Source organism: Vipera ursinii (assembly GCF_947247035.1).
Source record: "Vipera ursinii genome assembly, chromosome: Z".
Lineage (NCBI taxonomy): Eukaryota > Metazoa > Chordata > Lepidosauria > Squamata > Viperidae > Vipera > Vipera ursinii.
In genome coordinates this window covers 67,917,694-67,943,488 of record NC_139517.1, presented here as the reverse complement: position 1 = coordinate 67,943,488, position 25,795 = coordinate 67,917,694, and the positions used below count along the sequence as shown (strand labels likewise).

General features: G+C 40.9%; 1 protein-coding gene across 2 annotated transcripts in view; it reads left to right on the top strand.

Annotated features, from left to right (window-relative positions):
* The window catches only part of SUGCT (succinyl-CoA:glutarate-CoA transferase), a 351,908-nt gene that overhangs the window by 47,256 nt on the left and 278,857 nt on the right, over positions 1 to 25,795 (top strand). For both annotated transcript variants that reach the window (XM_083378302.1, XM_083378303.1), the window contains exon 9: positions 8,416 to 8,511. In XM_083378302.1, coding sequence (XP_083234428.1) covers positions 8,416 to 8,511 — 96 coding nt within the window. The remainder of the gene's footprint in view (positions 1 to 8,415; positions 8,512 to 25,795) is intronic.

Below are 25,795 nucleotides of genomic sequence, written 5' to 3'. Positions count from 1 at the left end.
TGCCAAATTGTCCTGTGGTGACTTGGCCACAGTGACTTGTCCTGTAGCAAGTTGGCATTGCAATTCAACATTTGTTCATCTTTCTTCACAGTTCTTTGCAATCATAACAAAATGAATATTGTTTATTTATGTTTGAGAATTTCTAAAGTTTGTTGATAATACTGATTTGGGTAAGATTGATATGAGTCACCTTGTGGGGGAGATGGGTGGCATAAAAGTTTAATAATAAATAAAAAGCATAAAAGTTTAATAATAAAATAAATATGGAGCATCTCAACCCCTATTTCCATTTAAAAAGATAATGAACAAATTCTTAATACATAGTAATATTCCTTGAAACAGCATAGCCACTGAGGAGGCTGCTGACTTACACAATGGTCCTGGAGTTATTCTCCCCCCCCAGGTACAGAATACTGTGTCTTGTTCCAGATATATTTCATGAATTTTGCGTGCAAAAATTCATTAGGTAAAAAGGTGATAAATTTGATATGTTGTCTTGCTACTTTCTTGTTTCACACTATACACACAACTCTTGTTTTAACACTAATATATATTAAAATGTCTGTGTTCAATTATTTACTGAGCATGAGGGAACAATGTACAGTTCATCCTATTGAGTAGTGGGCTTCAGTAGGCAAGGAGCAGACCAGCATAGTTACAACATTATTTATTGACTCAAACTAGAACTGGAGAACTGCAGGCAATTGCCTGTAATTTATACTCTGAGCCCACAGGGCCTTAACCAATCACAATACTTGAAAACCCCACCCAAATATGAATGTTCAAAATTTCCCTCCAAAACAGTTGGAGTTAACAGTCAGGGTCATCTAAAAGTTAGTTTCATTTTAGCTTCACAAGCAATTGGAGTAAAGTTAGTTTCACTTTAGCAGGGATTAACAGCTTTATATATATTCATTACATAACACATCCAGTATGTATAGCATTGCTATTTTTTTTACATATCTTTTTCCCAGTAGTTATAATTGACAGTTTTAAAGAAAAGACTATTTGGAATGAATCATAATTTTTAAAGACATTTGGAGATACTACTTACATTCCTGTGCACAAGTAATTACAAAAAAGGAAATGATGTGAATGAAATAATTTCCCCATCTTACCATGGGTCTTTTACCACTAATGCCTGTATGGAAGCTTACACATGAAATCAACAAAGTTGGTTTAATTACATAATAATACTGAAAGAATTTTAAAAACCCGTTGAAACACTGCTCTGACTTTATTGTCTGGTCTTACCTTCTGGCACTCATAGTGTTTCACCCAGGCAGTTTAACAACACAGTATAGAATTTAATTTGATAGGTAAAGCTGAATATGCGACCTATTTTAGTAAGTAAAGCTAAATATATGAATTATGTTAATTTAAACACAGAATAATTCAAATTATATGTTCTCTTCAGTTCTTTGAGAAAAAATGTTAAGGGAATGGAGGCAGACATAATAACAGACATAATCTCTCTCTCTCATACACACACACACACACACACACACACACACACACAGAGAGAGAGAGAGAGAGAGAGAGAGAGAGAGAGAGAGAGAGAAGGCACATTTTTATGTACAAATGAATGCATGCTGAAATTATACCCAATATATTTTCAAATCTGAATAGTGTTTGATAATGAGTTGTATTATTTTGTCTTCCTGCTTGAAAGGTTGTAAAAGATTAGTCCGTTAATGGTATTTCCACTGTGATGATTCCAAAAGGCAAGGTTCTCAGAATCTAATGGGAGCATATTCAAACTTTTTTCCAGTTCTCCTTTGTATATACACTGCAGAGATAATTTTAATAATCACAGACAACTTATCTTTTTATATCTTAGCTATCATTGCCAATTCTGTTCTTGGAAAAATACTGGAAACCTTTCATGAACTGTGAAAGCAATAATTAAAAGTAACTGTGATTATACATGTAATTATATTTCACATATGCTTCACTTAATTGACAAACTAAAATTTGATTTTGCAACTATGGGTCATGATTACTGATAAATTCTCTCATTTCCTAGCTCAAGAAAATTGCTATTATATTTAAACAAATAATATCTTTGCCCTTAAAGAAAATGATCTCGGTACATGCATTATAAAAAGTCATACTCACTTAGCCATAGTTCAATGAGCACAGCACAATTAGTTGGTTTTATATCATTGATTTACATAATTATTTTCAAATCAGAATGATTGGCTTATGATTCATGCTAAACCACAAATGAATAAAAAACATTCTGGCTTATTGTAATGTGTGATCACAATAGAAAATATAGCTCAGAGTTGAAATAAGGGGTGCACTCTGAGCTTCGTTGTTTTTTTGAAGACATTTCTTTACTCAAACTAGGTATCATGATGATGATGTCACCTAATTGGATAATGAAACACTTGGAAGAAAACAGCTAAGCTCAGAGAGCACCAGTGTTTGATTTAAAACATGAAATCCAAGTTTGGTAGAACATCAGCTAATCATTTCTTTAGATCACATCTTTAGATCTTTTAAATGTTTACATAGTAGACCCCAGAAAATGGTGTAGCAACATTTATTTGATTTGATATAGTCATATCACAGAATTATCTATAATTATTCTGATAATTCTTAGACTTTGAGCCACAGAAGATAAGGGCAAAGAGATTTCTTCTCTTATTGGGGCTGATGACAACAGAATACTAAGGCATTACCTTCATAAATCCCTTGTATGGAAAACACTTTTAACTGCTGTTTTGCCCAGCTGCCCAATGTTCAGTGCATGCTATGCTGACATTTTTCAAGATAGTTTGTAACCTGCATTTAAAGTATTTCAAGACAAGTTGATAGTGCAGATGCTGTATGGAGGAGAATGGGATGACAAACTTATTGTCAAATTAAACAATAATAATTGACTTATCACTTCATTAGGAACTGTATCTGTGCTGTTTATCTAAGGGTGGAAATAGCCTTCCATCACTATTGGAGTACATCTTGCATTGTTGAAGCAGTGTAAGAAACTGGAAAAACTTTCAGAAATTCTACCTTGCCAAATTATTTTCTTCATGGAAATCAATGGATTTAATGCTTATCACCCATTTTACAAATGTTTCCCCTGTAACTGTCTGGGGGAATTTGCCTCTTGAAACAGAGAACAGTTTTTTTGAAAATGATGCCAATAAATTTGCCAGTGTAGTAGTAATCCAAATTTTTATCTTGGTTTAATCATCATAAAAAACAGTGAATCCTCTCCTAGTATCTAATTAATATTACCAGTGTATCACTGAAGAAGGGGTTATATCCTTTTGCTTGCAGACTATGCATTTGGCAAACCTTGAAGGAAAATTTGTAAATGCCTTGTTGAACAGCATCTCTGTCCTCATAGTGTCAGTCAGGTGGAGAACATTGTTCACTGTATCTTCCACTGTTCCACTTTCCATTTGAATTAAGGGATAAGCTGTTTATGGTAGATGATTTCAAGTACTTGGACAATAAAATTGTTTTCTATGCTCTAGATTCTGTTAGCAAGAGAGTGTCACCTGGTAGGGACCAGAAGGAAAACCTAACCATGGAGCCCACTCTCTTGCTGGTGTTTCACAAGTCATGTAAACTAGCTTTGCCTCTGATAATATGGGTGAAGCCGCGTCATGACTTGCTTGAGTGCTTACTAATCTTGGCTACTATTATTATGTCATTTTTTCCTCAATTTTTTATTGTATTAATTGTAGCCAGCCAGAATCATATATATGATATGGGTGGTCATTTGATTTGATTTGATTTGATTTAATAAATAATGTTTGAAAATTTTATTTTAGTTACATTTCTTATGGATATTTTTGTTCTTTAGCACAATAAACCCTGACAAGACTGAGTGGCTGTTCGTGCCGGCATCCCGGGAAATTCAGATTATTCCATCTCTTGCCATGGGGGGTGAGCTATTACCCCCCGTAGATAGGGTGCGCAACTTGGGGGTCCTACTAGACTCACAGCTCTCTTTAGAAGAGCATATTGGAGCTGTGACTAGGGGGGCCTTTGCCCAGGTTCGCCTGGTGCACCAGTTGCGGCCCTATCTGGACCGGGATGCCTTGCGTACAGTCACTCATGCGCTCGTGACCTCTCGTCTGGACTACTATAATGCTCTCTACATCGGGCTGCCCTTGAAGACCACTCGGAGGCTCCAACTGGTGCAGAATGCAGCCGCGCAAGTTGTGTTGGGAGTCTCCCGATACTCCCATGTTACACCTTTGCTCCGTGAGCTGCATTGGCTGCCGGTTGCCCTCCGGGTGAGATTCAAGGTGTTGGTAATGACTTACAAAGCCCTACATGGCATGGGTCCGGATTACCTACGGCAACACCTGCGGCCGGCGTCAACTTCCCTCCGTCCAGTGCGCTCCCACAGAGAGGGCCTCCTCAGGGTGCCTCCGATCAAAGAATGTCGATTGGTGGCCCCTAGGGGGAGGGCGTTCTCTGTGGGCGCGCCAGACCTGTGGAACCTCTTGCCGGTCGAGCTCCGGATGGCCCCCGACCTTCGCTCCTTTCGGCGTGATCTAAAAACTTATTTATTCGAGCAATCTGGCCTGGTTTGATGGGTTAAGGGTTGGGGTTTTAACATGGGTTTTTAATTACTGTTTATATTTGGGCATAATATTTAATTGTTTTTTTAACTTTTGTACATCGTTTTTATATTTATTGCCCTGTACACCGCCCTGAGTCCTTCGGGAGAAGGGCGGTATAAAAATTTAATAACTAATAAAATAATAATAATAATAAAGTAATCTGGTAATGAATGAAACTAATCTTAAGGATTGTTGCTAGATGAGATTAGATTTTGTTTGCGTTATTTTGTACCTTCATAAATACCTGTCAAATATAAACATTCTGATTTACAATATAGATAATTAAATTGCTAATGAAAAACTAAGAATACAAAACACATATATTTTCCAAATGTTCTCACACTAGTTGCTGTTTCAGTGTGGTTATTCAGTGTTGAATAGTTGCTGCCTAGCTCCAGACAGACCTCCAGGCTCCAGGCAGGATTCCAACCAGGTTATGCTGCTCACCATAGCTTGTGGTCCTGTCAGTTGAATGAAAGTTCCCTTTCCTGCTTGTGATAGTTACCAATCTGTAGTCACTTTTCCTCTGTAGGCCATTTTCCTTTATCTTTTCTGCACACCCCTTTTTCTACTCTGTTTTAGCATTTGCTTTTGTAAGCTCAAAAGATTGGCTGAGGTGAAGCTGCCTCTGGACAACAGAAAGTCCTTTAAAATGTGAGAGTGTGGTTCAGTTATCCAGCATCTAGAACACTGGATGCTCTGAGTACAGTTCTGAGGGAATGACTAAATGCCTGAGGGCAGGGGCAGGGAAACTTGTCTACATTGCTGCAGCTGCTTTTGAAAAGAGCAGGCAGCAACCCCAACTTCATTCCCTCATATATATATTTTTCCTTTTATTCTGTAAGAGAAAGAACAATGTTTTGATGCATTGCTTTTTAAAATTTTAAACAATTTTGTTGTTGTTAGTTGTGAACTCTTGTCCGACCCATCGTGACCCCATGGACAACGTTTCTTCAGGCCTTCCTGTCCTCTACCATCTTCTGGAGTCCATTTAAGCTCACGCCTACTGCTTCTGTGACTCCATCCAGCCACCTCATTCTCTGTCGTCCCCTTCTTCTATTGCCCTCAACCTTTCCCAGCATTAGGCTCTTATCCAGTGAGTCCTTCCTTCTCATTAGGTGGCCAAAGTATTTGAGTTTCAACTTCAGGATCTGGCCTTCGATAGAGTAGTCAGGTTTGATCTCCTCTAGGACTGACCGGTTTGATCGCCTTGCAGTCCAAGGGACTTGCAGGAGTCTTCTCTAGCACCATAGTTCAAAGGCCTCAATTCTTGGGTGCTCAGCCTTATGGTCCAACTTTCACAGCCATACATTGCAACTGGGAAAACCATGGCCTTGACTTTAAGCACTTTTGTTGGCAGGGTGATGTCTCTGCTTTTTAGTGTTCTGTCTAGATTTGCCATAGTATTCCTCCCCAAGAGCAAACGTCTTTTAATTTCTTGGCTGCAGTCCCCATGTGCAGTGATCTTGGAGCCCAGAAAAATAAAATCTGTCACTACCTCCATTTCTTCCCCATCTATTTGCCAGGAATTGAGAGGGCCGGATGCCATGATCTTGGTTTTCTTAATGTTAAGTTTCAACCCAAGTTTTGCACTCTTCTTCTTCACCCACAACAAGAGGCTCTTTAGTTTTTCTTCACTTTCTGCCATTAGAGTGGTATCATCTGCATATCTTAGGTTGTTGATATTTCTTCCGGCAATCTTAATTCCAACTTTTGATTCATCTAGCCCTGCCTTTCTCATGATGTGCTCTGCATATAAGTTAAACAGGCAGGGCGACAGTATACAGCCTTGCCGGATTCCTTTCCCAATTTTGAACCAATCAGTGGTTCCTTGTCCAGTTCTCTCTGTTGCTTCTTGACCCGCATATAGGTTTCTTGAGAGACAAATAAGATGGTCTGGTACTCGCATCTCTTTAAGAACTTGCCACAATTTGTTGTGATCCACACAATCAAAGACTTTAGCATAGTCAATGAAGCAGAAGTAGATGTTTCCTGGAACTCCATAACTTTCTCTATGATCCAACGTATGTTGGCAATTTGATCTCTAGTTCCTATGCTTCTTCGAAATCCTGCCTGTATTTCTGGTAGTTTTCAATCCACATACTGCTGGAGTCTAGCTTGTAGGATTTTAAGCATAGCTTTACTAGCATATGAAATGAGTGCAATGGTGCGATAGTTTGAACATTCTTTGGCATTGCCTTTCTTTGGAATTGGAATGTAAACTGATCTTTTCCAATCCTGTGGCCACTGTTGAGTTTTCCAAATTTGCTGGCAAACTGAGTGTAGCACTTTTACTGCATCGTCTTTCAAGATTTTGAATAGCTCAGCTGGAATACTGTCACCTCCACTAGCTTTATTGTAGCTCAGCTTTCCTAAGGCCCATTTCACTTCACATTCTCGGGGTCAGTAACCACCTCATTGTTATTATGTGGGACGTTAAGCTCGATCTTGTATAGTTCTTCTGTGTAATTTTGCCACCTCTTCTTAATCTCTTCTGCCTCTGTTAGGTCCCTGTCATTTTGGTCCTTTATAATGCCCATCTTCGCATGAAACGTTCCCTTCATCTCTCCAATTTTCTTGAAGAGATCTCTGGTCCTCCCTATTGTATTGTTTTTTTTTCTATTTCTTTGCAGTGCTCATTTAAGAAGGCATTCTTATTTCTTCTAGATATTCTCTGGAATTTTGCATTCAGTTGGGTATATCTTTCTCTTTCTCTGCTTCCTGTTTGCAAAGCTTCCTTAGATAGCCATTTTGCTTTCTTGCATTTCTTTTTCTTTGGGATGGTTTTAGTTGCTACCATTTGTACAGTGTTGCGAATCTCTGTCCATAATTCTTCAGGCACTCTGTCTATCAGATCTAATTCCTTAAATCTATTTGCCACCTCTACTGTGTATTCATCAGGGATATGATTTAGTTCATATCTGAGTGCTGTACCCGGGCCTGAAACCCGATTGGTACAGGTCCAGATACTCAGTTTCCTCCAGGACCAAAGGGAGCTGCCGAGCCACCATGCTCTCAACAACCTTCAGAAGGAAGCGAAGGTTGGAGACAGGACGAAAGTTATTTAAAATAGCTGGATCCAAGTAAGCAGTTTACATAGGTCTTTTAGGGCTGCTTTGCATCAGCATATTGGTTCTGAAGTATCTTCCCTATTGTGTACCTGCTCACTATCTTGCAATCCCATTGTCGTCAATGATTGTAAATATAAACAATTTCCTTTTGCTAATTATCCCACTGCTAGGATGAGTTGCCAAAGGATATGGGAGTGGGGGAAAAAGAAAGCACAATTGTGGTCATGTGATTTCCCACTTAGCGACTAGTTCACTAACAGTGAGCTGCTGATCCCAATTGTGGTTGCTAAATGAAAGCTACCAGTATTTGAGTCATAACCTTTGCCTCAGACAGTTTCAATTTTTCTTCCATTCATTGCATTGGACATGAAAAAACTCAATATTTTTATGAGTTCCTCAGTGCTAATTGTTTCATGAATCTATATGAGTTTTCCAAAAGCCGGTAGCATGGAGGACCATCCTCATATATTTGTTGCTTTATCTTGTTCAGTTTTATTTCCTGAAATGTTTCACTTATATTTTTATGCTTTTTAGCAAAGACTATACTTTAGGGTTGGGTGTTTTTTTTTGTAACTAATTGCCAATTGTTGAATTTTTCAGTAATCGGCTACTATTCTAAGAGACTGTTGAAGGCTGAGATTTGTGGGGTAATAAATGTAGTTATGAATTAATAATACTAAGTTCGCTGAATATACATACACGTTTATGTCTATAATCTCCCAATTTCACATTTGTGCTATTTCAAATCTTTGCAGGTTGCCTGCCTTACTTATATAGCAAGCAATTTTCTAAACTGCAGAACAGAATCCGTACGATGGGGCACTGCACATGCGAGTATTGTACCCTATCAGGTGAGTTAATGGCTTGTTTAAAGCTAATCTGTGTTCTTCATTTTCTGTTTATGTTACAGTTTGAAATCAGTTTCTTGTCTGAAATTGTTGCTTATCGAGTTGTACATATTGAGATTGTGTATATGTACACATTGTAATATATTACTAAAAAGAACATGAATTTGAATGACTGAAATGGTTAGGTGTAGTGAGATGAAGTTTATGATCTTTGATGTCTTTATGCCTGTATAAAATTGCCATACATTACATCTTATTTAAGTAGTCATTTCCATTCCATATGTTTGACAAGTAGTGTTGTGGCCCCGACCCCCGCGCCTGTCTTAACCGAGGAAGAGGACTCTGAGGATGATGGGGAGGAACTGGCAAGGCCTCCCTCTCCGGGGCCCTCCTCTCTGGCAAGGCCTCCGTCTCTATCTGGAGGCCGAGAGGAACAGCCGGGGAGCAGCCAGGTTGGGAGGGTGCTCAAACAGCTGCAGCAGTCTAGCGAAGATGAGTCATGGCTAGACCCTCGAGAAAGACGCAGGGCCAAGCGTCTGCAGCAATGTAGGTTGGGTAGGAGGGCCAGGGAGTAGCTGAGTCATTGAGCCACACCCCATAAGGTATAAAGGGGGTGTGGCTGCTCTCTGAACTTTGTGACGAACAATAGTTTAAACAACTTCTGGTCACATCTTTGGAACTCTGCTTTGTGTTTGACACCCTGGTCTGCATTCTTGGCAATGCTTCTGTACATCTGCTACTGGACTGTTTACTTGGACGTTATCTCATTCCAGCTGAAGTTTGAGGTAACGAGCCTATTTTGCTGCCAAGGCCTTATCAGAAGGCAATTAACTAAAGTCTGTAGAAATAACTCTTGCTAGTCTTGTCTGTTTGTACTCTGGGAGGGGGAGAACAGAACATGGCACAAAAAGGAGGCTTAGGGATTTTTTATTTAAACTTTTTAATGGGTTAGGGAGGGGGAGGGATGTAAGGCCCAGCAGAAAGATGGGGGGATTTTGCTGGACCTTTCTCAGTCCAGGTTGGTAGACAGTCGCGGCGATGGGGGGGTGCGGGGTCTTTGGGCCCGAGGGGATGCGGTGGGGACAGCGATCCCCACAGTGATTGGGAGTGGCGGCAGACGGATGAACAGAGGGCCATATCGAAATTTGGGATCGCGCCCCCACTATCTTCGAGCAGTGGTGCGCTGCGACCCTCTGGCTTCATCCTGCTTCTCTGGGGGTAGGGGATGACAGGTACCTGAGCTCAGGCTGGTTTATTTGAATGCCAGGTCTGTGGTGAATACAGCTCCCCTCATCCGGGATTTGATTGAGGAGGAAGGCGCAGACCTGGCATGCATTACGGAAACTTGGTTCGGCCTGGAGGGAGGAGTCCCTTTGATTGAGTTATGCCCACCAGGTTTCCGTGTGCTTCACCAGCCTCGGGCTCAGGGTAAGGGCGGGGTGGTGGTGGCAGTTGTCGCCAAAGGGTGGCAGAGGCCCTTTGTTCGCAGGAGGCCACTGCCCCTCAGATAGGTGGATGTGAGTCTCTCCTGAGATGGGGCCCTGGGGGTCAGTTGGGCCTGTTGCTCATGTACCTTTCTCCTACCTGTGTGGCAACAGCCCTGCCCAGGCTACTCAACTCTCTCTCGGGGCTGGCGATTGAGTTTCCCAGACTCATGGTTCTAGGGGATTTTAACCTGCCTTCCCTGGGTGGTGCGTCGGGGGTGGCCCAAGAGTTCATGGCTTCCATGATGGCCATGGACCTGACCCGGATTATTCAGGGTCCGACTCATGAGGGGGGAAACACGCCCGACCTTATTTTCATCTCTGGGCAGTGGCTTAATGGTCTGGGTGGGGTTACTCCAACCTCTCAACCCCTTTCATGGACAGACCATTATCTCCTACGGCTGGGCCTCTGTCATGCCACCCCCCGCTGCTGGGAGGCAGAACCGACCAGGTGGTTCCGCCCCAGGCGCCTGATGGATCCGGATAGGTTCCAGACGCGCTTGGACTGATTCCTGCCTCCCTTTCCCACAGCCTGGTTGAGACCTTAGTTGACGCCTGGCAACGGGCTGCTTCGGAGGCTCTCGACCGCGTTGTCCCTTTGTGGCCTCTGACCCGGCGTAGATCCCAGTTGGCCCCTTGGTTTTCCATGGACCTGCGGGAGATGAAGCGCCAGAGGAGGGGCCTAGAGAACATTTGGAGGTCCAGTTGGTCCGAGTCTGACCGAACACAGTTAAGATCCTTTTCTAGATCTTACCTTGTGGCAATGGAGGTGGTGAAGCGTGCTCACTTCGCCACCCTCATTGCATCCACAGATAACCACCCGGCTGCCTTGTTTAGGGTGACGCGTTCCCTTTTAAATCGGGACGGGGAGGACCCCTTGTGGGGACAGGCCGAGAAGTTTAGTCAGTATCTGGTGGATAAAATCGCTCAGATTCGGGCTGGTCTGGACTCCGAGACTGGGCAGTATCTGACGAGGGGGAAGCGATGGGTTTGGCCGATAACATTTGGGAGGAGTTTGATCCTGTGACTCCGGATGAAGTGGACAGGATCATGGGGAAATTAAATGCTGCCATATGTTTGTTGGACCCGTGTCCCTCCTGGCTGGTTTATGCAGCTCGGGAGGTTACACGAGGCTGGCTCCTGGCAGTTATTAATGTTTCCTTGAGTGAGGGGTGCTTCCCTGCCGCCTTGAAGGAGGTGGTGGTGAGGCCCCTCCTCAAGAAACCTGCCTTGGATCCAGCTATTTTAAATAACTTTCGTCCTGTCTCCAACCTTCGCTTCCTTGTGAAGGTTGTTGAGAGCATGGTGGCTCGGCAGCTCCCTTTGGTCCTGGAGGAAACTGAGTATCTGGACCTGTACCAATCGGGTTTCAGGCCCGGGTACAGCACGGAGACGGCATTGGTCGCGCTAGTGGATGATCTCTGGCGGGCCCGAGATAGGGGTTATTCCTCTGTCCTGGTCCTATTAGATCTCTCAGTGGCTTTTGATACCCTCGACCATGGTATCTTGCTGTGACGTCTTGAGGGGTTGGGAGTAGGAGGCACTGTTTTATGGTGGTTCTCCTATCTCTCGGGCCGTTCGCAGACGGTGTTGGCAGGAGGGCAGAGGTCAACCCCGAGGCCCCTTAGTTGTGGGGTGCCTCAGGGATCGGTCCTCTCGCCCCTCCTGTTCAACATCTACATGAAGCCACTGGGTGAGATCATCCGTGGTTTCGGGGTGAGGTATCATCAATATGCTGATGATACCCAGCTTTTCATCTCCACCCCGAACCAACCCAGCAATGCCCTCGACGTGATGCCTTCTTAAGTAACACCAGCCGCCTACAATTAGTGCAGGTTCGAGTCCCACCAGGCTCAAGGTTGACTCAGCCTTCCATCCTTCCGAGGTAGGTAAAATGAGGACCCAGATTGTTGGGGGCAATTAAGCTGACTTTGTAATAATGCCGTTTGGGGGTGTGTGAAAGCCCTAATAAGCAGGCATATACATAGAATGAAGGCTACTGCTAAGCTTGTAAGCCGCCCTGAGTCTTCGGAGAAGGGCGGGATATAAATGGAATTAAAATAAAAAAAATAAAATGTCCCGTTGCCTGGAAGCAGTACGGATCTGGATGGAGAAGAACAGGCTCCAGGTCAGCCCGGCCAAGACTGAGTGGCTTTACGTACCGGCATCTCATTTAGTCCAAGAGGTTCCATCTTTGGTTATGGGAGGAGAGATGTTACCTCCCGTTGATAGGGCGCGCAACTTAGGCATCCTCCTGGATACACAACTCAATTTTGAAGATCATATAGGAGTTGTGGCCAGGGGGGCATTTGCCCAGGTTCACCTGGTGCGCCAGTTGCGCCCCTAGCCGGACCGAGATGCCCTACGTACGGTCACTCACGCACTCGTTACCTCCCGTAAAGATTACTTCTATACTCTCTACATGGGGCTGCCCTTGAAGACCACCCGGAGGCTCCAGCTGGTGCAGAATGCGGCCGCGCGGGTAGTGATGGAAGCATCCCGATACTCCCATATTACACCCCTCCTGCGTGAGCTGCATTGGTTACTGGTTGCCCTCCGGGTGAGATTTAAGGTGCTGGTACTTACCTTTAAAGCCCTACATGGCCGGGATATTTGCAGGACCGTCTATTGCCGGGAACGACTTACCATCGCCCAGTGCGCTCACACAGGGAGGGCCTCCTCAGGTTGCCATCGGCTAGACAGTGTCGGCTGGTGACCCCCAGGGTGAGGGCCTTCTCTGTGGGAGCGCCAGCCCTGTGGAACCAACTTCCCCTTGAGCTCCGGATGGCCCCGGATCTCCGGTCCTTTTGCCGTGGCCTTAAAACATTCCTTTTCCATCAGGCTGACCTGGACTGATGACAGGGATTTTTAAAATGTTTTTAATTTTATTATTGGGGCTGTTAGTTTAATTCTTTTTTAACTTTTGTATTATTGTATTTTTTATTGTTGTTAGCCGCCCTGAGTCCTTCGGGAGATAGGGAGGCATATAAGTCCCAAAATAAATAAATAAATAAATAAGTAGAAAAGGTAATTATATTCCATAAAGATTTTGAAAGCTTCATTAAGAGTTTTCACTGAATCATTTCACTGACTGTATACTGTAAGATTTTTTTGTGACAGGGTTATCAAAATAATAGCATCTATTAAAAAACACATTTTTATAGGAGTAAAACTTTTGTCTTTATGTAAAATATTAGTATTCAAAATTTTAATTAATCAATCTTTTATTTTAAAATTATACTTCCATCTCTATAATTTCATTGTTCTCCTTCCCCCCCCCTGTGTCATACCCTTTCCCTCCCATTCCTATGTGGAAGGTGTATGACAAAAAATAAATCTAAATTGTCTCCTGATGATATACAGATGAAAAATCTGCATTTAATTAAATTGCTTTTAATTGCAATTTTGATTTAATTGTAAACATACCATGTAGTATACAACTGGGTGTCATCCAAAAACTAACAAAGTCCCTTGACATCAACCAGCTGTCTGGAATTGATTGAACTGAATTTCCAAAGGTTTAGAAGACATCAACTTGGCCTACCCCTGAAATAATTTGATTCCTGACATATAAACAGTTAGAAATATTATGAGGTTCATGATGTAAATGCTTAAAAGAAAGACTTACCTGAAGGTTATTGAGTTAGTAGATTTATATTCCTGTGGAGATGACAGCATTTAGCATCTTGGTTTATTTTAAGAACTTAAACAGTATTATATCTGATTAATATTTGAATAGGGAATACCAGAAAATCTCAAAGATGTACATTAGACTGGAAGGTTAAAAACTGTTTCTGGAAGGAAACAGTGGTAAATCATTTTGGTATCATTGTGGGGGAAAAACATGAATGTGTCCATATAGTCACCAGAAGTTGAACTCATAGCCTTAGAATGATAATGCTAAATTTTAAGATCACTTGCTAGAATTGACAGGCAACCTTCTACAAAATTCCTTATTTGTTTTGAATTGTCTTGCTTCAGTCTTCTAGTGTAATTAATTCTAAATACAAAATCTGTTGTTAGAAAATTGAAACAGAACATAATAATTTAAAAGGTTTTGAGCTTTCCTGCACTCTTCATCAGATGTAATTATTAAAAAGGAAGGACATGGAAAGGGGAGGGAAAATTTTAAAAATCAGGCAAAATATTGTAGTAAATATCTATGGCCTCTTCATTTTCATAACTGTGGAAATAGAAATAAGGACTAATCACTATTATTCATCTCTTTAACCTGATTAAATACTGCCAAAAACATTCTCCATGGGAAATTAATTCTGGTGCAAAATTTAGCCACCGAAATGTATTTTGTGACCTAAAAGAGCTATATTTGAAGTCTAAAGGATGACTGTGTTCTGATTTGTACCTTAATTCAGGAGGTGCTGATTGAGTTAGTATGTACTACATTGTGTGCACAGTTATTAGGCAAGTGACTATTTTGACCATATGATCATTTTCATGCATATTTTCCACCTCCAAGCTGTATAAATTTGAATGCTTAGTGGATATTAGCATCAGGTGATGTGTATTTGTATAATGAGGAAGGGTGTGACCTAAGGAGATCAACACCCTATATCAAGGTGTGCATAATTATTAGGCAGCTTTTCCTCAGGAAAATGGTCCAAAAAAGAGATTTAACAGACTGAAAAGTCAAAAAATGTAAAAAGTCTTTCAGAGGGATGCAGCACTCTTGAAATTGCTAAGATATTGGGGCATGATCACAGAACCATCAAATGTTTTGTTGCAAATAGTCAACAGGGTTGCAAGAAATGTGTTGAGAAAAAAAAGACGCACATTAACTGTCAAAGATTTGAGAAGAATGACACTTGAAATACTTAGGAACCCATTATCCTCCAGTGCTGTCATATTCCAGAACTGCAACCTACCTGGAGTGCCTAGAAGTACAAGGTGTTCAGTGCTCAGAAACATAGCCAAGGTAAGGAAGGCTGAACCCCGACCACCACTGAACAAGTCATATAAGTTGAAATGGCAAGACTGGGCCAAGAAATATCTGAAGACAGATTTTTCATTTTTATGAAGTGTTGAGATGAGAATGAATCTTGACGGACCAAATTGATGGCCCCTGGCTGGATCAGTAACTGGCAAAGAGCTCCACTTAGACTCAGATGCCAGCAAGGTGAAGGTCGGGTACTGGTATGGGCTGGTATTGTTAAAGATGAGCTAATTAGACATTTTTGAGTTGAAGATAGACTCGAAATCAACTCCCAAACCTACTGCCATTTTTTGGAAGATATTTTCTTTAAGCAGTGGTACAGGAAAAAGTCTGCATCTTTCAAGAAGACCATGATTTTTGTGCAGGACAATGCTTCATCGCATGCATCAAAGTACTCCACTGCATGGCTAGCCAGTAAAGGCCCTAAAGATGAAAGAATAATGGCATGGCCCCTTTCCTCACAGTACACCTCTCTTGAACAGTGTCTGGGATGCTGTAGTTGGTGCTGCATAAAACATTGATTGTCAACAGATCAAGAAACTGACAGACCCCGTGAAGGAAAGCTTATGACTGTTATTGAAAAGAAGGATGGCTATATTGGTCACTGGGTTTTTTTTAAATGTCAGAAATGTTTAGCTCATTCTGCAGCCCCATTTATACTTGGATGAAAAGCTGAGCTAAATCCCTGGAAGGATCCAAACATCCTTACAAACTCTTTCCAGAACTTAGCTATCAATCGGACCTCTCAATCAGAGATGATGCACTTAGGGTCTCCGTGCAGCTGATAGATGTGTTTTAAAAACATCTTTTCTAATTTATGGGCTGAGGGGAGTCCAGAGCATGCAATGGAAAAGAGGTCCTTTACAGTTCAAGTCACAATGTTTCCCCCAATCTTTGGCAGCTCCACTATAAAATCCATAGCTATCTCCTCTCCAGATCTAGCCGGGTCAGCCACCTGCTGCAACATTCCTGGGCTTTTGCTTGCTAGTCTTTTACCGGCTGCACAAGTAGCACAGCTCCTCACATAGGTCTCAGTAAGATGTCATAGACTTTTTCTGCATAACAATGGTAATGTCATAGTTCCGGTTGAAAAGCCCAACGAAGTAGACACCCCAGATACATTGCGATCTCTAATGTAATCCTTTATTAGGCAAAGCATCCTGGCATGATAGAAGGGATTTCATGTGATTCCCATTTGCTTATGGCAGACATGTCAAACACAAGGCCCGGGTGCCAAATGCGGCCCGCGAAGTGGTTTCATGTGGCCCGCGAAGCCATCCTGGAAACAGTGAGGGAACGGCCAACACTGCCTTGGCCCTGGCCCAGAGATCCTCCTTCTGTCAGAGACCCTCAGATCTGTCCCACTCCTGCCCAGGCCCCCATAGGCACCCTTGATGTGAACAATGTAGAGCTGGCCATGCCCACCCAGTAGGCCATATACACTCTGGCCACGCCCACCCAGTAGTCCACACCCACCCAGACCATACCCACCCGGCCCCTTGAGGGCAACCGCAATGCTGATGCGGTCCTCAATGAAATTGAGTTTGACACCCCTGGCTTATGGGAAGCCATCAGGGAAAGTATCAAATCATGATTATGGGACCATGAAATATTGTAACAGTAATAAAGAAATATAACTTTATTGGGCATTTTTTGCTTCACACTTTAATGGGAGATTTATGTGAAGGAAAACAGCACATCTCTCTGAACAGTGTCTGGAAGGCTATGGTTGCTGCTGCACCAAAACGTTGATTGTCAAGAGATCAAGAAACTGACAAACTCCATGAATGGAAGGCCTATGACTGTTATTGAAAAAAAGAGTGTCCATATTGGTCACTCATTTTTTTTTTTGAAATGTCAGAAATGTTTATTTGTACATTTTGAGTTGTTTATTATTCTCAATTTAACAGATGCAATGGCAAATTTTCATTTTTCATTTAGAAAATTAATCCTCCAAAATACAACTTGCCTAATAATTGTGCCCACAGTGTAGAATTTGTAAAGGTAAACAACATTATTTCAACAGCTAGTTTATTCAAAGTTGAGTGTATTTGTGACCAGACAAACTACAAGCAAGTCTGATTGATGTCTTTGCAGTACAATCCCAATATACTTGAGCTATAATTCCCAAAGATATGATTGATTATCTTTTTGCTTCATGAAATATGATTCAATGAGAAAATATTTTCTTTTCTTTTACAGTCATTTATTTGCAACATTTTGCAGTGGTTCAGCATGGCCTAAAATAAATCTATAAAATAAAATTATTTAAATCACTTCTCATCAAAATTCTTTCTAGAAGAAAATTAAACTGTTTTTTTTTTTGGCCTGGATTTATACTGACAAGATGTGCATTCAGAGAAGCTTTAAATATTCTTTTTAAAATAATAATAAAGTCTTTACTGATTAGCCCTTGGGCCATATCAAAGTGCAAAGTTCCAGCAACAAATTGTTACTAAAATTTGATAAAAGCAATTTAAAATGGAATTTGATAAAATACAATTTAAAATGAAATTAGAATAAAATACGATTTAAAATGAAATGGTAATAAAATACAATCTAAAATGAAATTTTAATAGTGTACAATAATTTAAGATATAGATAAAATATGATAAAATTATATTTCGGAGCTGCCCTTTCAATCTACCCGAATCAGTCCCACATATGCAGATCTCAACCGAACCATTTTGTTTAAGTACTGTGCTATGTTAAATGTTATTTTCAAGTTCTGGCCTGACATAAGGTAAGTTATTTTGATATGGGGATCCCAATGGGTCATTCGTTTGGTATATAGACCAAGATACCTGTCTCTCACCCTCTTATACAGGCAACAGTCAAATAGGATGTGAGCCAGGTCTTTTACCTTTGCCGCTCCGCAAATGCAGAGACACTCATTGTAGGGTATAGCATGAAATCTCCCATATGTGACCATTGTGTCAAGCTGTTCGAATCTCACGTAAATATCTCCCTAAGATGTTTTGGGAGTTGTAACTTCAAATAACTGTCTACTTGAAAAGTATGTTTGTATTTACTCAGCCATTTCAAGTACCCACCTTACTAAGGATAGCTATATCACTTTGTGCTTCTGTATCCTTAATTCTTTGGGCAACTCTTTTTTTGGATTGTTCTCCTGTTACACAAGAGACAGGAAGGCCACAGCTTCTTACAAAATTTGTTAGTTTGGTGATCCAGGAGATTTGTGATTGTAGTTTTATGTGCTGTAGTAGGCATAACTTGGGGAGTCTATCAGTCTCCATTTCATTAACTTTGCACCAGTAGTTATAAGCTCTAATTTTAGATAATGCCTGAATTGTATGAATTCCCAATTCAGCTCTAACTGCTGCAGCAGATGTTCTTGGATCTACACCCAAAATACATCTCAGATGCTGGGACTGTGTTTATTCTAGGACTGTGGTTGAGTAAAGACCCCAAATTTCTGCTCCATACAAGAGCATTGTGGTAACCTTAGCCTTATAAACCTTGATTAATGGGGCTAGGGACCCTGGGTAACTATGGTTCTTTGGTTTGAGCAGTAAATTCAAATGGGCTTTTGCTCTAAATGTACTCCGTTGATGATGGCAGGCCCATCATCTAATTTTTGGAAAACGTTACGCCCAAATATACAAAAGTGTTAACCTGTTCAATTGGTTCACCATCTAATTGCCACTTATGTCTCTGATGGTTTCTTCCAAACACCATTATTTTTTATTTAGATTTGCTAATAATTAGGAAGTTATCCTGGCAATAAGAGCTGAATCTTCTTAATAGCCTCCGTAATCCTACTTGTGAATATGATAATAAAACCATATCATCAGCATAAAGCAAGCTGTTACAGTAAGTATTTAGCATCATCGGCATGTGTACCATGGTATCTTTCATTAACCCTAGCAAGTCATTGATGTATAAATTAAATAATAATGGGGCCAGGATACATCCTTGCCATATCCCTTTATTTGTGTGAATCCTGTTAGTCAGGGCCCCATTAACCTCATACCGCACCCTCAAACAGGTACTTGTGTAAAGGGCTTTAATCAAAGCCAGAAGTCTGAGTTCTATTTTAAGAGATGTCAATTTACTCGATAGTACGTCTCTATTTACCATACCAAATGCTGCTGTAAGTTCTATGAAAGCAGCAAACAGGGGTCTCCTCTTATAGGCATATTTGGCAATTAGATAGTTCAAGACAAAGCAGTTATCAATAGTAGATATGTTTTGTGTAAAACCTGCTTGTTCTTCTGTGAGGATGTTGTTTTCCTCTGCACAGATTTCAATTCTGTTCAAAAGTTACCTAGCATATATTTTTGCTACAATGTCAATCAGACTGATGGGCCTGTAATTATTAGGATCCTTTTTATTCCCCTTTTTATATATGGGGACAACTATTGCCATCTTCCACCCAATCTGGTATATGGCAGGTGTTATTTATGTGTGTAAAAAGACCTGCTAATACAGGGCCCCACCAGTTGGGAAATTTCTTAAATAATTCTGTTGGTAAAAAGTCCTCACCTGGGTCTTTGTTCCTCTTTAAGCTCAAGGTTGACTCAGCCTTCCATCCTTCCGAGGTAGGTAAAATGAGGACACAGATTGTTGGGGGCAATTAAGCTGACTTTGTAATAATCCGCTTGGGGTGTGTGTGAAAGCCCTAATAAGCAGGCATATACATAGAATGAAGGCTACTGCTAAGCTTGTAAGCCGCCCTGAGTCTTCGGAGAAGGGCGGGATATAAATGGAATTCAAATAATGATGGACTGTATCTCCTTTTCTCAGACTGGTGGTCAAGGGGGGGGGGAGTTCTAAGGGTTTACTAAATCACTGTTTAAAAATAGTTTCTGTGCCGGTTTGGCGGGAGCAAACAAGCACTGATAATAATTCTCCCAGTCCTCAGCAGAGATTGGTATGTCGAATACAAATCTCCGTTCCTTCAGGATACCTGCTACAGAGTGCCAAAATAATACTGAGTTAGACTTCTGGCAGCCAACTCGAGTTCTGACCAGATTGAAATGGCAAAACTTTTTTTCTTTAATGTTACAGTTTTTTTTATATTCCCTTCTTATGTGCAGCATCTTAGCTTGTATTTGGGCAGTAAGATTCCTCTGGGCAAGCCTCATGGCTGCCTTCAATTTCTTTTTCAGTTGCTGGCAATCAGGATCAAACCAGCGAGGTCTACCCACTTGGGCTCTTTTTGTAGCAGGTTTAGCTGTTAGGTGTTTCTTCAGTATGTTACAGAGATTGGAGAATGCATTGAAGGCTGACATCCAGTCAGTAGTAGATGACTAGATTGTTCTAGCCCACTTAGTAGCATTCTCTGTTTTAAGGCATTCTAATATTGCCTTAGTATCAACTTTGGCCCAGATTAAACTTTTATTTTGGATCACCTCTACCTTTTTGGTGAGCCATCTGTCAGCCATGTTATATGGTCTTAAATCTGAGCGGCCTCGCAATGTCACGCTTACAGGTTGATGGTCGCTATTGTCGCTAAGGTGTACTGTGACCTCCGAAAAGAGGTGAGCCTTATCTTTAGACACACAAAAAAGATCCAGTACACTACTTGAATTGGCTGAGTGGTATGTGTAAGGGTATGTGTAATTCTTATCCTTACCTCCCAAAATTTGGAGATTACCCTTAAAAATAAAGGAGACTAGGAGCAGGCCAGCGGCATTACTTTTACAGTCTCTTGAGAGCCACTGAGGATGGTTATCAAAGAACACCCCTGGGATTCCCTTCTTCTGGGCAATCTCATACAGAGAGGGACCCAGTCTAGTGTTCAGATCTCGTAATAAAACCACTGTGGACTGAGGGTACAGTACAGTTATATCTTCTAGGATAACTTCCAAGCCCATCCAGTATTCAGAATTATAGTGCTGGGATGTGCTTGGAGGAATATACACATTTACCAATATTAATTCAAACTGGTCATATTCAAATTTGACAGGTAGGAAGTACGTATACTTATCTTCGTTATATAATTTCTCCCCCTGCCATTGCAATTCTTGCTTTAGAAGAATGCATAGCCCACCAGAGGGTCTCCCTTTGTTCTTTGTTTTTGGGGCTGGGGAGGCCCATCCCTGAAAGCCTGGCAGTTGTACTGGTTCGTCCACTTTGGTTAGCCAGGTTTCTTGAAAGGCTATTACGTCAAATCTAGAGAGAAAGCTCATTAGTCCACTACAACCATCCCTTTCCAACCAGCTACGTTCCAGGTCATCAGCTGTATGGTGATCTCAGAGGCAAGGTGGTCTGGCTTGGTTGATTGGCTAGATGGTAAAAATGCCAGATGTCAGCTTGACATTGGAGCTGAGTTGATATCATCTATGCTTCCCATATAAACACAGTTGTTGTGAGGTTTGATATTTCTTGTGGGTTGCAGAATTTGTTGTTGCTCCTCTGTATCTCGGTTACCAGTGTGCCTCTGCTCTTGCTCCAAGAATGACTTTTTTCCCAATGGGCAGGTACTCCGGCTTAAGTCTATAAATGTAGATTTATGTCCATTTTGGAGGGGCATAGCTGAGGATTCATCTTGTGAAAAGATGTTGTGGGAACTTCTAAATCAAATGAGGATGGAAGCTGGATTATATCTTTAGTGTTTGTCAGCTTAGGGGGCACTGTGTGATGAAGCCCTTTGTCTGTCAGTTGTTTCTCAGAGGCTGGGTCAGTCAGTGCAGTTACCCCACTGTCAGCCTGTGTGTCAGCACCTTTTTTTACTATTGAGGTAAAGGTAGATTGTTGATTAAATATACTGTCACAAGGTTGCATGGTTAGTGGAGCCAAATTAAATAGAGGCTTTGCTGTATATTGAGTTGTTGTCAGTGCCTCTTTTAGGTCATCCAATCTTTGAATGATATTAACTTGCTCAGGTTCCGGCAATGCACTGAATAGGTCAATCAGCATTTCTTCTGGCACATCCTCAGCATTCCTGCAGCTGTGGGTCACACAGTTTGTATATTGCTCCTTTGCCTTCTCAGGGTCAGTTCAATTGCAGCAGCCTCAGGCTTAGTAGTGTGAGGGCTGTTGCAGCCTGGATTTAAAGCGACAGTTCCCTCTTGGGAAGCTGTTTCAGGAGTGGGCACACTTTTTCTGAGCAAAAGACCCTTATTGGAAATATTGAGAAGGTGCTCAGAAAGGGCTTCATTCTGAAGAGCATGGAGGGAATTGTGGGCTGCTTGAACGATAGGAGAATTCTCATACATTGCGTTCTTGCTGGCAGCCACTCTGCATGTAGTAGATCTATCAGAGTGAATTCACAGCGGAGCAGCTGGCTCAGGGACAGCCTAATAGCTTTTCTATTACTCCAACGCCCTCTATTTACTCTCTTGTCATAAATTTGCAAAGTCACCTGGTTAGTTTGCAGACTGTAGTTATATTGGTCATCTCTTAGGCCTTTACCTGATTGAGTGTTTTCTCTGTGGGTGTTCAAATTTTTGGAAGGAAGACAAAGTCCTTCTCTACTTTCATTTTCTGAGTTAGCCATCCCATGTCTATCCATGGTTATCCTCCCAAGTTCTTCTACAGTATTTGGGTGGCTCCTAACAAACTTTGTGAAAGATTCTTTCAGGCAGTCGACCTTATTTATGACAATTGACAAAAGATCATATATTTAGTTTACAGTTTGAGCTATAAGCAAACATTGTCTGGAGAGAAAGTCTGTCACATTTTCCCCCTTTAAATTTGTTACATCTCCCTCCTGTGCAAAGAAGGCTGTTGCTGGGCTCCAAGGATGGGAGCCACCCTCCAAGAGGGAGGAGGACAGCTCTACACGCTGTTTGCTTTCCAGTTCGGCTTGTAAGTCCCATTCCAATGAGTCACATAAGTTAAATTTATCTGACAATGAGTGCCTGCGAAAGAGTTACTTACTGGAACAGACTGTCTGTTTGCAATATAATCTTCCATTTTCTGCTGCTTCTAAGGCTTGGGTAAGCTCCCTGCTGCAGAATGCTGTCTCTTCCTTCTTTTCCCCATTCAGCTTTGTTAAAACAGATTTAAAAATTAATTTAAAACTAGGTTTAAAAAGGTTAAAATAAATTAAAAAGGGGTAGGTTAAAAATACAATATTAAAAGAGGTTAAAAAGTTAAAATAAAAATAAAGTAAAATAAAATAAAGCTTTTACTTTTGGAGGAGCTCTTTACAGTCTTTGCTGCCTGTCCACCATCTTGGCTCCTTCCACCTAGCTAGATATTCATTATGAAAGATAAGGATTTTGTAATGATACTTCAAGTATGTCTGTGTATCATTAAATCACAGAGGACTGAGAAACGTGGAATTTTTTTAACAGATGTTGGCAGTTGTAAGAAAATCAATATTTACAACATCTGTACATGGCAGTGCTCAAAAGGGTTGTACAAGAAAACTGACCAATATCCTCCCCCTTTGTTTACTTTTTAAAATATGTTTCCAATCAGCAAATGTATTTTTTCCTAAATTACTCTTAATTTTAATGGATACATTTATTTTACCCAGAAAATGTTCTCTTACTCCAGTTTCACTGAACCTAAAAGGTTTACTGGAAAACTAAGAGAAACTATATATATATATATATATATATATATATATATATATATATATATATATATATATATATATATATATATATATATATATATATATATATATATATATATATATATATATATATATATATATATATATGACTCAGGGCGGCTTACAATCTAAAGCACAAATCAATGTGCTTAGCAATAGCCTTCATTCTATGTATATGCCTGCTTATTAGGGCTTTCGCCCCCCCCCCCAAGCAGCATTATTACAAAGTCAGCTTATTGCTCCCAACAATCTGGGTCCTCATTTTACCTACCCCGGAAGGATGGAAGGCTGAGTCAACCTTGAGCCTGGTGGGATGCGAACCTGCACTAATTGCAGGCAGCTGATGTTACTTAAGGAGGCATTAGCCCACTGCTCCACCAAGGCTCATATGCTTTGTGGATTTTTTGGCTAGGTTTTACAATGCTAGTTTGTACTTTTGTATATGATTTTAGTAGTATTTCTTCCCTAACGTAACTGTGCAGTAGTACAGCCTTACTTATTTGATAGTGCAATTATAGATACTGTGAGCTATTTTTAGAGTAATAGTAAACTGAAATTAATTACACCTAAACAAAAGTCTCTTGGTAATAGGTAAGACTGTCCATATTTGGCTATTCCCTAGCATTGGATGGAGTTGTTCTTCCTCTCAATGTGTGAATGCATTACTCAGCTTTCTTTGTTACTATGACTGCAAACACATCTGGAACTTTCTTTCAATTGCAGCTGCAGTACCATGACTAGACTGATTCTTTGTTTTGTCTTCTTTAGATTATGAGACACGGTTTACATTGTGATGTTTTGGAAGGCCTCTCAGACATAGTAGTTGGTCCAGACTAGATTAGCTAGATTTTGGCTGGCTTTAAAAGATCAAAACATAAAACAAACTTGCATTCAGGGTATATTGATAGCATTGAATTTACATTGATTCATATCCCACATTTCATTCAGGAGCAGAAGACAGTATACATAGTGGTCCTTTCCCCACAACAATACTCTGAGGTAGGTTGGGCTGACAGGGTGATCCAATGAGCTTCAAAGTTGAGAGTGGATTAGAATCTGGACTAATGTCTTACCTCTACATAGCAGCTATCAATTTATTTCAGTGTGTGGCCCAAACTTTGACTGTTAAAGCCCCAAATCATTTATAACCAAAATATCTACAAAACCACTAAATTCTCATTAACCATTCTGATCTAAGAGTAAGAACACTAGAAATTACCTTTCTACTGCAGACTTGTATCCATTCCTTCACAAGCTGTTGCCTTTTTGTGGAAATCCTTACTGTCCAGGCTGATTTCTGTCTTTTTAGGTATAAAGACGAGACCTGGTTGTTCCCACAGTGGCTTCTGATTTTATTTCAGTAGATTTTCTGACTTGCTGTCATATTTCTACATGGATTTTTTAAAGTGGGTCTTTGCAGTAAGCAAATCCATACACTGTGGTAGTTTTTCATCTTGATTTTAATACATTCAAAAAAATCTTTATTTTTTTCACCCTTCTCTTTAGCCATGCTAATATTTCCTTACCTCTCCTGTAGAAGTATATATTCCTTGGCTGACCCGTTTCACATATTTAATTTATGTGTAAAACAACTGATCTTAAAAATAAACTATGGAATATGCCTAAACTTCTCTCACTAGTAATCTCACTCTAAAGAGAACTGATGACTTCCATTGGAAGATTTCAGTTACAATGCTTACCTTGTTTTATTAGGAGATAACATCACTCTATATATTTCTATAATAAGCTTTTCAGACATTGCCTGAAGAATAGAGTCTTCTATCATGTTCTTTTTCCACTTCAGACCTGAAGTACCCTGAAGTGGCTTGAGCATAAGTATCACGCGGAGACAGCAGGCTTTGGTTGCATGTTTATTGAGGTACACCCGGCAAAACTCTGCCGGCTTCAGCTCTTTTTATAGCCAGCTGCTGGTCGGCTGGGCCAATCAGACGTTCGGCTTTCTCCCGCCTGAAAGCTAGACCAATTGGCTGCATCTGGATTTGACAGCTCGGGAATCCTCGTGGCGGTCGCGCCTGCGTGGTCGGTGGTCAGGCTGGCAGCTGAGAGCTGTCAGCTGCTGCGCCTGCGCATTTGCCGGCGGCAGTTTGACAGCTGTCAAACTGCTGCGTGTGTTTCTGGTCAGCCGTTGTTTACTTCATGCAACAGTTGTAAACTTGAACTAATATAACCATAACATTAACATACCTAACATTAATATATAACATACCCCATGTTCTTTTTATTACAAAAACTAGGAAGAAGATATGTAGTTGATAGGAAAGTGAGTCAGCTAGAGACTTAGGTTGCCAGATAAAGGTG